This window comes from Mercenaria mercenaria, chromosome 9, assembly GCF_021730395.1.
Source record: "Mercenaria mercenaria strain notata chromosome 9, MADL_Memer_1, whole genome shotgun sequence".
Classification (NCBI taxonomy): domain Eukaryota; kingdom Metazoa; phylum Mollusca; class Bivalvia; order Venerida; family Veneridae; genus Mercenaria; species Mercenaria mercenaria.
The window spans coordinates 49,665,295-49,678,621 of NC_069369.1; the positions used below are offsets into that span (position 1 = coordinate 49,665,295).

The window sequence follows — 13,327 nt, forward strand, 5'->3', positions numbered from 1 at the left end:
AAAATATATGTCCCTGTAAAACATTTTAGGTTTGATAGTCTATTTTCAATTATATTTACATTTCGGCATTTTTAATTAAGTTTATTTCAACGACGAGTTCCCAAGTTCTGTTAATACATGATCTTCCCTGGTCTTACATACTCATAATGGGTTGTATTCTCACTGATTTAATTATTTGTATTACCTAATGCAGTCATAAAGAAACTTCAGTTTAATAGTTTTGTGCATTAATAACCTTCTATTTTCCGCACTTTCTCATAACACTCAGACACTGCCAGCGTATTGGTTCTCTTCTACGCACGTGCAGAAGGTGACGAAGGAACAGACGTCGACAGTGTGGAACCAGTGGTACCGCAGGGAAGTCTCTTGACTCAACAGAGCGACAGTCCATTCTTTTCTTCCGAGGAATCATTGTATGAGGGATTTGATAATTCCGCAGACGACATCGAGGAGGACATTTCCGGTGAAGCAAACGGTGAAGATGATGAGTGTTCTACCTCGAGTAGCACATTAGATGAAGTCAAGGAAGATAGCTGTGTTAACACAGAAGTATCCAAGGAAATTACGACTGAAGTAAGTAAAATCAGTGAAGATTTAGGACAGTCAAAGACACTGAACAAAGAGGCAAACAAAGAAAATGATAAGTGTCACTTTTCCGCTTCGAACGACTCATCAGTTTACAACAGTTTTGGTAAAGATGATAACAAAGCTGAAGAAGACATTCCAGAAGAAATTCCTGAAGAAATTCCTGCTAACAAAGACATAACTGAAGATGAAATGGAAATGCCGGACTTACGTAGTGGTAGGGGTACTGGAAAAGTTTCTATTGGCAAAGATGCTGTTGAGGAGGCTGTTAAAAGAATCCACGAGTTGAAAAGCTTACATATAGATTTAACGGCGGCAAGGAAAGACAACAATGAAGTAGAATCAATTATTCATTCTAAACCGAATGTACCAACGTATCACAAAAGAAAAAAAACTGCCCGGGTAGGGTCAAGAACAATTTCTAGTCCTTCATTAAACAAGGAAGTTACTTGGATGACCAACAAATTATCCCTGAAATATGTACAAAGTGCAGAAAGCCGACAAACTGTTGTGAATGAAGAAATGAAAAGAAAAATTTCTCAAACATCAGCAAAATCTTTGGAAGCACTTGAATGCCATCAAGGTAAATCCGATTGCATATTGAGCATTTTTGTGCGGTCTGCGGGCCCAGATGAAGAGCCGAGACCAATCCAGGTCCGCGCAACATCTCAACAGGTTAAAGAGGGCGCTGCTAAAATGTTTGTAAAAACATTAGACCATGTGACAGAATCGGCGATACACTTCGATCCTATAAAGAAACAAAGAAAGAAGTCAAAAAGACATCTAAAGAAGGCTTCAAGTCTTGTAAAGGCAGAAGGAAATCATGCAGTTCGCTGGACACAGAAATCGGGTAACTAGCTATGTAAATTTTGTTATGTTCCCTGGGTTGGCGTGAATTCTTCCACACTGAAGTGTACATATGCATTGAATGTACACTGTTAAACCTAAGTTAAACCTAATCCTAACCTTTAGTCAGTATGTCATTCACTCAGTAAGTGCGTGCATCCAAAGGTGGGAATTAATGTCGGCGATGTACCCTGTCCGGTCAACTCAGTAGGGAGAGCACCCTATCGACAAAAAAAGTTCCGTTCTCGGTGAGGCGTATGTTGAATAGACACTATGTCTGAACACAATACTACTAGCGGTTTTAGGCTCAGGTTGATACTCGTGCTGAATTCAGCGAAGGATATGTGAACTGGTTGCCATTAAAACTTCAACAAAATCGCAGGTGTAGCGTTACCAATAATTTCTTGCTTCTTTTCTTTTTCCTATAAACCACAACATTGTGTAAGCAACAGTATGTCAGTCCAGAGATTCAAAGGAAAGAGTTAACTTTGTTTTTGAATTCCTAATTATGTTTCATGGACAATATGCAGTTCCAGTTGGATAACTTTGTGAACTTAACCGGTTAAACACGACTCCACAAACTAAATACGGGATGCCGCTGGTTCCTGACTAGCGACGCCTACTTACCGACGCTACATGTAACACCATGTGAATCTTACATATATGTACTTTAAGGTAATGGACCCGTAATGACAATCGGCAATTTCCGTTTGCTTACGTATTCCCCGAATGCGGTTTCGGCATTTTCCGGAAATCACATACTGAGGATACGTAATTAAACGATAATTGCCGATTTTCATTACGGGTCATGTTAGTTTTCACCTGTCATCACATTGACATGTTATACAGGTACGGCCTCCGATGTGCAGCTGACTCAGGTACCACGATTCTACGAGCCCTCGCCGAAAAAACAGAACGCTAGAGAAAAAATGGGACTTGAGATGCTTCAAAAACACAAGATAAAAATCCAGTGTAAAGAGATCGAAAGAATCAAAGTTGCCGAAGAGCGTATGTATACCACTCGTGCATTTAGCATTACATTGTAAAAGTATGACTTGATCAATGGGTTTCTAAAAGCCACATTTCCTTTCAATTACATTAAACGATAAAAAAGAAAGATTCTCTTGCTTTACGTGTTTAAACATTTATTTAGGAGATTACGTTATAATCGACACAGATAAGCATTGCATTTAAAAACATACAAAATAGTTCTGACGTGTTTTATGCCATCATCATTTAGCTTTATTTAGAAATTCAAAAAATCAATTTCCAGCTGTGAAGTTTCATATTTTTCAGAAATCGTTTCATTTTTGACTGTTGGGATGGATAAAACATTTTTGAATTAAAACAAAGAATTGTTACTTTTTAAGCAAAACATAATTTTTAATTTTTAAGCAAAGTAATCAACAAAAACATTCTTTTGAACAGTGGCAATATTTTTCGCAAATGGTTAGTGAAAGAATTTCATTCTAATTTAGAGGAAAGCGGGAAAAAAAAGGAACTCACACATGGTTTGCTACGACTGCTGAGGTTAGATACCTTTCATATCAACCCATTACAAAGCTGTGGCAGCTCCTCCTCTGTAACTGTGTTAAAACCTAATAATGTCGACTTTTCAAATTTCAGTATTTCCCGGTATCCTACCGCCAAAAATACAAGAGCAGCTGAACCGGAAACGGAAAGAGAAAAAGCTTGTCAACTAGAAAAAATTATTTCCAGAAACAGACACACCGGAAACGTAAATAAGTTTGTAATCTAGAAATTTATTATATACCTATATAAATTCTGTAAAAAGATCGGCTTCTATTTCACAATTAAATATGAACAGACAGAAAAAAATCCGTATTGTACCTTTTAAATTCCGTATTGTACCTTTTGTATTGTATGCTTCCGGACTACTTTCATTAATATCATGACATGACACATGTTCTGTAAATAGCACACATACATCCATAAAATAAACAAACGTGTCTGTAAACATGGACGGGTCCAAATGGAAGGGGAAGAAGCATTTTATAGAAATATTTCGATGGCAAAATACAATATATACCCGTAGCCCTGACCAACCTATAAACCGGGCCAGTCTATTTTATAAGTACAACAGCACGGTTGACCCATTTAAACGAGTTGTACTTCTATTTCAATATCAGTTAATATTGAAGATTTCGTTCTATAACAAAACAACAAACAAAAATGTAGAGTTATATAATAAAAGGGTAATTATAACAGTAGCTAGATCTGGGATTTTGTATTCGACTCTCATGGATTTTGCAAGGTCCGATCTGGCAAAAATCCACTCGGGCCGAATACAGCATCCCAGATCGAGCTACTGTTATAATAACCCAATTGTATGCGCGAAATCTGCCTATAATGAACCTTAGAGGAACGTATAGGTCTGCAAAATTGAACATTATATTCTAAGAAAATATGCATAATTTTCTAGTTGGTGCCTCCTTTGCTTTAATTACCAGAGTAGTTTAGTTTTGCAAACAAGACAAAATATTTCTAGAGATATGAACAACAGCCGATCGGTTCCTTCTAAGGAATTTAAGAGAAACGTTTAGCTTTACTACCTAGACAAAATACCTTCTGTAATATGCACAGAGGATAGGCTGGTCCCTCGTATTTTACATAAAAATTACTTAGAGAAACATAAAGATCTGTAAACTAGAGAAATTGTTCTCATTTAGATAAAAAAATCGTTATTTCGATCACGATTAAGTTTGAAATTCGAACCGATTGGTCTTACGCTACATATAAACATGTAGTTATAAGAAATTAGTACACTGTTTGAGACTATTATAAGACGGGGTACCTTGGGTAGTTCTAGAGCTGACGGCAATTCATAGAAGGAGATCGGGTAGATTATATTTCATTATTTTGACGATACTGGAAGGTTTCGATCCGTTGTTCGAGCCCCTATAACCAGAAGATATAGCAAATATTCATTAACCTTTTGTTTGCCATTTGATAGATGTACGAATGTTTGAAATTTGAGGATAAGGAGGCAATATACAAAGTCGTAATTACGAGCTAGTAAGTCTGTGGAGGAAGAACATATTCAGCGCCCCCACTAAAAAAAAAAACAACAAAAAAAAACAAAAAAAAAAAAAACAACAACAACAAACAAATAAAACTGGTTCCTTTTGGGTCTAAATTTTGAGGTACAGGAGGGGATTAAAAAAATAAAATAAATATGGAATGGTGGCCTTTGGTGCATTTTTCGGTGTCAATTTTGAGGTACAGGAGCAGGGGAGTCTCCCACGGGAACTTTTTGAAATATTAGGTATGAAATGACGGCTTCTGATGCATTTTAGGTCTAAATTTTCAGAAAATATTATTCCTTTAACAAAATAGTTGGGTGCAACTTTGACGAGTATATATCACTTCTCAGCCAACCGGTGGGGTGTGGGGGAGGGCACGTGCACCTTGGTCCCGGTCCTGGATCTGGGTCCACATGAATCAAGCGAGGTTTCGAACCCACATCAGTTAACCGTAACCAGTCGCTACTTCCAATTAAGTAAGCCGAAATTATGAGTTAGATCATCTAGTATGTCGGTAGTTCAAGTTTATAGAAAACATCCATCTTCTTTTTTATCCAACCAACTTGGTTATTTCACGCAAAAAATATAAATGAACAAGCAAACTTCAAGAAATATCGAAGGGACAAAACTAATGATGTTTTTTATCGTTCTGTTATGAATTATGTCCCTTGTTTAAATTGACGTACATTCGTTAACCAATCAGATTTTACTATTGTAATGTTGCTCAGTTTGCCATCTGTATCAATTGTTTCAAGCCTGGAACCAATCCATAATGAAAGTCGCCATTTTCTCATCACCACACCCTTGGAGTATCAATGTAGAGCTGATGGACTGAATCAGGGTCTGAAAAAGACCCTTTTACAGGCCCATTAACTTGTATAGAATCGATGGAACTTGAAAATATAGTCGCAAATACCGTATACCTGAAAGCACGCGAGGGTAAGTGGTTTACGACTGCCGAGTGTTGAAAAATAGAAATGTATTTTCTCTCAAAATTTTTGTGAATTTATGTACACAAATCGCTATATTTCAGGTGGCGGTGGAAAAAGAAAAGGCAAAAGCAAAAAATGGAAGCAGATATTAAAGTTCCCTCACATATCACAATGCATGGATTTAAAGAACAAAATTAGTGAGTAATTTCACTTAAATTTCTCAAATAATTTATTTTACTAAATTTTTCAGTATCAGAACCTCATGTATGCGAGGTACGGACATTGGGCTATTCCAGAAAATATCCACCCCCTCCCTGTGGAAGCAGTTTTTTTGGTACAGGGGGGGTAATTTACAGATAAGAGGGAACAGGGGGGTGCCTTGAGCAAAGAAGGGGGGGGGGGGTATTTATTAAGTCCTTGTGTTGTTGATTTGCGTGTAAAGGAGGGGGGGGGGGTATTTTAAGTTAAGCAGGAAGGGGAGGGGGTATTTTGAGGTAGCCGGGTTGTGGAAGGGGGAGGGGGGGGGGGTAAAATGTCTCCAGGAGTGGAGGGGGGGGGATATTTTCTGAAATAGCCCAATGGGAGGGGAGGGGGGGGGGGTATTTTCTGAAATAGCCCAAGAGGAGGGGGTATTTGGAGGGATCCTATTGGGAGGAAAAGGAGGGGGGTATTTTGAGGTAACCGGGGTGTGGAAGGGGGAGAGGGGGGTAAAATGTCTCCAGGAGGGCGGGGGGGGGGATTTTGAGGGACCAGGTGGTGGTGGGGGGGGGGTCGATTTTTGAGAAACGGAGCTGTGTATGTGTTGATGGTGGGGGGGGGGGATATTTAGTTAACCAGTAATCACAGTGTGGCGTGAGGCCTTTTAATGGAATATGGTGTAGACAGGGTGTGGAAGGGGACGGGGGGGGTGGGGGGGGGGTATTTGGGGGAACCAAGTGGGGGGGGGGGGGGGTATTTGGGGGGGTCATTTTTTTGAGGAAGGAGCCAGACGGAGGAGGGGTGGCTATTTTTTGTTGACTGTGCTGTAATCACAGTGTTGTGTGAGGCCAACTATTAATTGAATACTGTGTAGACCGGGTGTGGAAGGGGAAGGGGGGGGGGGGGTTTGGAGAGATGGGGGAGGGGGGGGGGTCATTTTCAAGGAACGCGGGGGGGGGGGGGGGGGGGGAGCTATAAAGTTAAGCGGTTAATCACACAGTGTGGTATGAGGCCTATACTGAATACTACATACATGTATAGACCGGAGTATGGAAGGGGTAAATGTCTTTGGGAGAGGGGGTAATTTTCTTTAAAAAACATTCATGCCAGATATAAACAAGATTGCTCTATGCATGTCGAAGTTGTGGTCCGTACAAAATCTGATGGTCAGTCACGCACGCACATACACCAAACTGCCGCTCGACAAAAATTGCTTCAACATGGGGGTGGGAATGAACTTTGCTGGAATAGCCCTTTAGCTCATGTTTGTTCGTACACGTAGTAAAGCAAGGGTCCAGTCTGAGGTCTACACAGTGTGGAAGCAGTATTCTTCGTCGGGGGGGAGTGGGGGGTGTATTTTACAGATAAATTAGAGTGGCAGGGGCAGGGGAGGGTATTTAGGAAATTTAGGATTGAGGGATGTGTTAAATTCCTTACTTCCACACAGCATTTGTCATAATTAGGCTACTGTGCTGACAATCTGTTAATATGTTGTACAAGCAATAACAAGAATTTGTAACAGAGTTAACGTCCACCGGCCTAAAGACATTTTTCAAAAAACATACTGCATGCCAATACAGCATCTTGGCATGAACAAAAACAAAACAAGGGAAGTTAAAAATTCTAAGTCCACACAAAAATCATTACCAGGTCAAAATACACCTAAAAATTGGATGTAACACGCATGTTGTACTACAGAAAAGTGCATGGTCTAAATTTATCCCACGCCAGTAATAAAATGTTACATAAAGTTTTTACATGTAATAAAAAAAAAAGGGGAAGTAATTCAAAATTGGGACGGTTTTTCCCAAATGCACTTTCCAGATGGTGAACAATTGCCCCAAGTTACATAAAAATTCCTCCAGCAAGAAGAAAGCTCCAAAGTCATTTTGTATCTGACTTTTGGCCCGTGACCTTGAAATTTAGAGTAGGGGTCTGGATCTTGGCATGACGGTTGTCTCATTATGGGGAACATTTGTACCTGTAATTTCAAAACCCCTTGATGACTGGAGTTTTATAAACCCGGACTTTAAACAGATCTTGTTAACCTTGACTTCAAGTGCCCTTTGCCCTTTGGACCCTAGGCATCTAGTCTTAGCATACACATCTTTTCATTTGGTAAACATTTAGCCAAGTTATTTAAAAATCCCTTTAGGATGGCAGATTTTGGACCGGCAAAACGACCCTTTTCCCTTTACTTAAAGTGGACCTTGACCTAGGGGCCTGGGTTTTGGCATGACACATGGTCTCATTATGGTGAACATTATGCAAAGTTTTTTTAAAATCCCTTCATGGATGGCAGAAATTGGACCGGAAGGAAGTGTGAAGCCCAAAAAGGAAGGTGAGCCTATTTCTGTGTCCCCATTTTTTTCTTTGAAAAAGGCGGGGGACAAAAAGCCCCCCCATTTATTGTTTCAATTTTGTTAACAAAATTCTTTTGTCACAAATATGACTAAATTTTTCAAAAGAGCCAATTTGCGTGGAAAGCAGTTTTCGTTTTAGAATATATTTGGCATTTTGTGGTGTGTGTGTGGGGGGGGGGGGGGGGGGGGGGGGGGGGGCAATTATTTTTATTTTATTAAAAAAAAAATTTTTTTCATTTTTATTATTAAAATCAATATTTTAATACATTCTTACTTAATAGGTAAAGCGGGTATATTAACGCCCAAAATGTTCACGTTTTTTGGGAAAAATTTTTGAATTCACATATTTAAATTTTCGCAGAAACTTAATTTTGGGCCCCGCAAATTATAAACCTGGTTGTAAACAACGGGAAATGAGGTCACTTTTTCCTAGAATTTAAAAAATAAATAAAAAAAATTTTGGGGTAGACAATGAAAAAAAGTAAGTTTTTAATCGCCCCGATAATAAATTACCCCTTTGCGAAGCGGAATTTGGTCCACTGAATATTTGATGTTTCCTTTAAAAAATTTAAAATTTTTTTATTATGATAGAAGAAATCGGGGGAATGGGATTTTCAAAATGCAAAAACTTTCAATTCAAACCGATAACAAAGGGTTTTGTGGTTGTCCTTTGTTACATCTGTTAAACTTTAAGTGAATGGCCAAAAATTAATTTTGCCCGTAATTTGTCCCATTTTTATTTTTTACAGCTTTTCTGGGTTTAAAGATAAAGTTGATTTTTTTATTTTATTTTTCATAATTTTAGGATTTTTCACATTTTTTCTTAAACATACTATTAAATTTATAAAAAAATAGGCATCATGAAGGGGGTAAATGACTCATGCATGAACTGACACAATACTTGAAATTTTGTCCAACAACGAAAGAAACAAAAAAAAAAGTCAACAACGAAAAGGGGTAAAGTTTAAGGGAGTGGTTTCCTGGGAAAAGTGTATAATCTGGGAACAAAAAACCCGGGTGTTTAGATTTGCGCGTCAAATTGGACCCGAATTAAAAAAAATTAAACTCGCAATATAATCGTATATAGAATTTTAATTTGCATTGTTTGTATTAATAAAATTTTTTATAAAAAAAAACATTTTGGTTCTGTAAAAAATTTCAAAAAAACCGTGAATCAGATAAATGATTTTACAGATACCTTTTTTTAAAAAGATAAGGTTTTTTACAATATTGTAATAAAGATCTTTTAACCCCTTATTCGAAATTAAATTTTGTCAATAGGGGAAATTCCAGGAGTAACTTTTTTAGTAGAAATTACTGTGTTGCATCAAAATTTTAATGTTTACAATTTAATATAAAAAATACAATCGAAAACAAAAAATTTATGATGTCATTTTAATTACACTCTTATTACAATACAATACATTTTATTGCATTAAACATAATATAAATTTTTATAGTATAAAAATAACCCAAAAAAAGGCCATGTTGACAGGGCCCAAATCCCCCCCCCCGGGATTTAAAATTAAAGGGAAAGTTCCGGGCAATTAGTGTCTAAAAGTATTTTTTGGGGGAAAAGCTTTGAAGAACATTTAGTTGGGGCCCCGCACGGGGGTTTTTTAAAAGATGTGAAAGAAAGAATAAGTCGTGGTGGGGTGGTTTACTGAAATTTTAAAATTTTCATGAAAGATAGCTATGATGTTTTTTTTATATGGCTCTGAAAAAAAGAAGGAAGGGAAAAGTAACAGGGAACACGATGCCAAAAAAGTCACAATATATGCCCGTCACAGCAATTTTTTTCCCTTTAGAAAATGTTTTTGCAAATGGAATTTTAATTTTTGTGGTTTTTTAGTAATCATTGTAAGTCTTTTGTTTTTCTAAGCACAAAAAATCCTTACCAGGTAGAGAATCTTAAAATACCCCTAAAATGGAAAGTAACCCATTTTGTACCACAAAAAAAGGGTTTTTTTTCCCTAGGGTCAATTATAAAAAATTACAAATAAGTATTTTAGAAAAAAAACTAAGGGGGGGTTATCTTAAAAAAAAAAAAAAAAAAAAAAATTGCGTCCACAAAAAATCTTTACCGGGTTGAGATTGGTCAAAATACCCCTCAAAATTGGATGTAGCATGATGTTGTACTACAGAAAAAGTTTCTCGTTTTTCCCCTCATAGTAATAAAAAATTACAATAAAAGCATTTAAAGTAACAAAAAAGGGAGGTAATTCTAAAAAAGGGGAATGCGCATGAACTTGTTCAGAGGTGTATAATTGTCCCAAGTTCATAAAAATTCCCTCATGCAGAAAAGAAATGCTTGGAAAAATGTCATTTTTGTATTGCCCTTTGGCCTCCAGTGTGCCCTTTGCCCTTGCCCTGGGGCCCTGGATTTTGCGCTGACATTTGTCTCGTGGTAAACATTTGTCCCAAATTTTTATTAAAAACCCCTTGCATGAAAAAGAAATGCTCCGGACAATTTTTTTAAAGAAAATATGAAAAAAGGGGGGAATAACTAAAAAAAATAGGAAGGTGGGAGTTTTTGTTCTTGCACACGCATTTTCCCCCCAAGGTTTTCTATCAGTTATGAAGTTTGAAGAAAACCCCTCCAACTTTGGGTTATGCTCGGAAAAAAATTTTTAAGAAAATAAGAAAGGGGAAAAACTAAAAAAATAGGCAAGGTAGAGTTATTGTTTTTTGCACATTGCACTTCCCCCAATGGTTCTTCGGTATGAAGTCTGAAGAAAATCCCTCTTTTTTTTTGGAGTTATTGGGCAAAATTTTTAAGAAAAAAAAGAAAAAGGGGAATAATCAAAAAATAGGCAAGAAAAGGGTTATTGTTCTTGTAACTGCATTTCCTCCAAGTGTTCTATCAGTTATAAAGTTTGAAAAAATCCCCCGTAATTTTGGGTTATGCTGGGAAAAAGTTTGGGGACGGCGCACGCACGACGCACGCAGGGAGAGATTTCTAAACCCCCTTCGCCTTTGGGGGGGGGGATAATAATACGCAGAAACATATTCATACTTTTTTCAAAAGAACAAAAGTTAGAATGAACAGAAAAATTTTTTTTTCATCTTACCGAATATATTATGATGTTTTTTTTGTTTGAATGTAGTATATAAATTTTAAAAGGTTTGAAAAAATTTTTTTGGAAGAGTGAATAAGAGCTCAAATTTATAAGGGTTGGCCAAATTGGATATTTAATTTCATTATTCAATTTTTAAAGATTCGTTAATGGCATGGGTCAACCAGGGGTTTATGTTAATCACAAGTCATTTGCAATGATTCCAATTTTATGGTGAAAGTAGCCTGGTTTTTAAAAAGATTACTATGCGCATGGGGTAAAGGGATTAGAAAAATATGGATATCCATTCTGATTATCAAAATCCCCAGTATAAGATATTTGGTTTTTATTTTCCCTTTTTTCAAGTTAAAATACAAAAAATCTTTTTTTTCCGAGACTTTATTTACAAATCTACAATCATATTATTGATATTTTTTTTTCAATTATCAAAGTTTTAAATTTCTTTTTTTTGGTTTCTCTCATTATTTATTTCATTAAAAGAATTTTGAATAAAAAAATTTTTAACAGAGTATCTAAACATGCATGAGAAAAACGATTATAAAGGTCTGGCCCCCAATTTTTCATTAAAAAAAAAAATTTTTAGATACGGGAAATAAATCTATATTTCTTAAAGCCCTGCTCCGGGCCCTCCCTTTTTAACCAAAATTGTACTAAAAAAAGATAAAACCCTTTTTGAACATGACCCCTGTAAAAATAGAGTCTATTTTATAAAAATTCTATACAGAATCCTGTGGTTTTGGTGCTTAAGTGTGGCACGGGGCCGTTAAGTTACATTGTAAAGGGGTTGCAACACACAACGAATTGAATACACGGAATGGGTTTTTAAGAAGGTTTAATTATTAATTATGAAAATATAATGTCCCGAAACACTGAGAGTTTGCTGTTTTATATTTTTTTATGTTGAAAATCGAAAAGGTTATAACACTTTACTCTAAACTGTTTTGATTACAGGTTAAGGGGAGATTAATATTGATCTTAAATGATTGACAGGGAGGATATTTCAAGATCGGCTACAGGAATTAAAAAAAGAAGTTTTAGAAAAACTTTCACAACAGCTTCAAAATGTCAAAACAAAATAATAGGCAAAATGTTTTAATGAGCAACCCAAGTTTTTTTTTCTTGGGGCATTGAAGAATAGTTTAAAGCTTTTTTTTTTGGCGCGGCGTCACCCTTGGTTTAAAATTTTGCATGCAAATCAAAAGTATCATTTAAAAGGAATAGCTTTTTAAACTTTTTTTTTCTTTTTTAAGGGGAATTACAACCTATGGGTGAGTTCCTAACTCTAAGTATTTTGAGCAAATTTTTGCCCCTTTTTGACTTAGAAAATCCCCGGGGTTTAAAATTTTACATGCAAAATTTCTATTCCCAAAATAATGGATATTGAATTGAAAATTCAGTGTTTTCGGGTTTAAAAATAGTTATAGCACAAGTCCCTAACTCTGACCCCCATTTTTGGGCCCAAAATTTTCCCCCTTTGGACTTAGAAATTTTTTTGGTTAAAGTTTTTTCGTGCAATACATACAGTGTTACCCAAAAGGGATATACTTTGAAAAATTTTTTTTTTTTTTTTGGGGGTCAATTTACAACCTCACGGGCAAGTTCTTAAACCCGACAATTTGAGAAAAATGCCCCCTTTTTGGGCCCCTGGATCAAGCCCCAAAATTGAAATTTTTTCAGGCAAATTTTGTCCCCCTTTTTACTTAGAAAATTTGGTTAAAAATTTTTTCTGCAAGTTACTAGCAAAAAAAAATTTTAATGCAGATATTTAAATTTTAAGGATAAAATTTTTTTTCACAGGACTGGGATTCCCCTTTAAATGCGGCAAAAACCATCTGGCACCCCATGAAGATGACTCTCGTGGTTAAGACAACTGAAATTCATGCAAGATTGTATAGTTTAGTCAAATCGAAAAATTCGGTACCCTTTTAGTTTCTCTGTTCTTTTTGTAATTTCTTGATTAAATTACGTTATTTTAGGGGAAAAATGCTCGAACCCCAAAAAAAAAAGGGAACTTTTTTTTTATTGGGTCATGAAATGTCAGCGCCTCCTTACAGACATTAATTTCTGCGCTTTTTGTACATATCTACTATAAGAAAAGTGTCAAAGAAAATATTTCGTCTGCTTTATTTATTCTATTTTTTTTAAAAACGGTATCAAGAAAAAAATTAAGCTTTTGTAAAGATATGCAAAAAAAAAATATCAGTGGTGTTTCGAAGGGGTAAAAAATCAGTCCCAATGGTCACCCGCGTAGGGGTAAAACAAAAAATTCCTTTTTACTCCCA

The 13,327-nt window shown here is 36.2% G+C and overlaps 1 protein-coding gene across 2 annotated transcripts in view; it reads left to right on the top strand.

The window, feature by feature from the left end:
- Positions 1–13,327, top strand: part of LOC128545849 (uncharacterized) — a 54,345-nt gene that overhangs the window by 3,849 nt on the left and 37,169 nt on the right. For both annotated transcript variants that reach the window (XM_053551372.1, XM_045333876.2), the window contains exons 2-5: positions 269–1,435; positions 2,281–2,439; positions 3,058–3,169; positions 5,509–5,604. In XM_053551372.1, coding sequence (XP_053407347.1) covers positions 269–1,435; positions 2,281–2,439; positions 3,058–3,134 — 1,403 coding nt within the window. In that variant the 3' untranslated portion in view covers positions 3,135–3,169; positions 5,509–5,604. The remainder of the gene's footprint in view (positions 1–268; positions 1,436–2,280; positions 2,440–3,057; positions 3,170–5,508; positions 5,605–13,327) is intronic.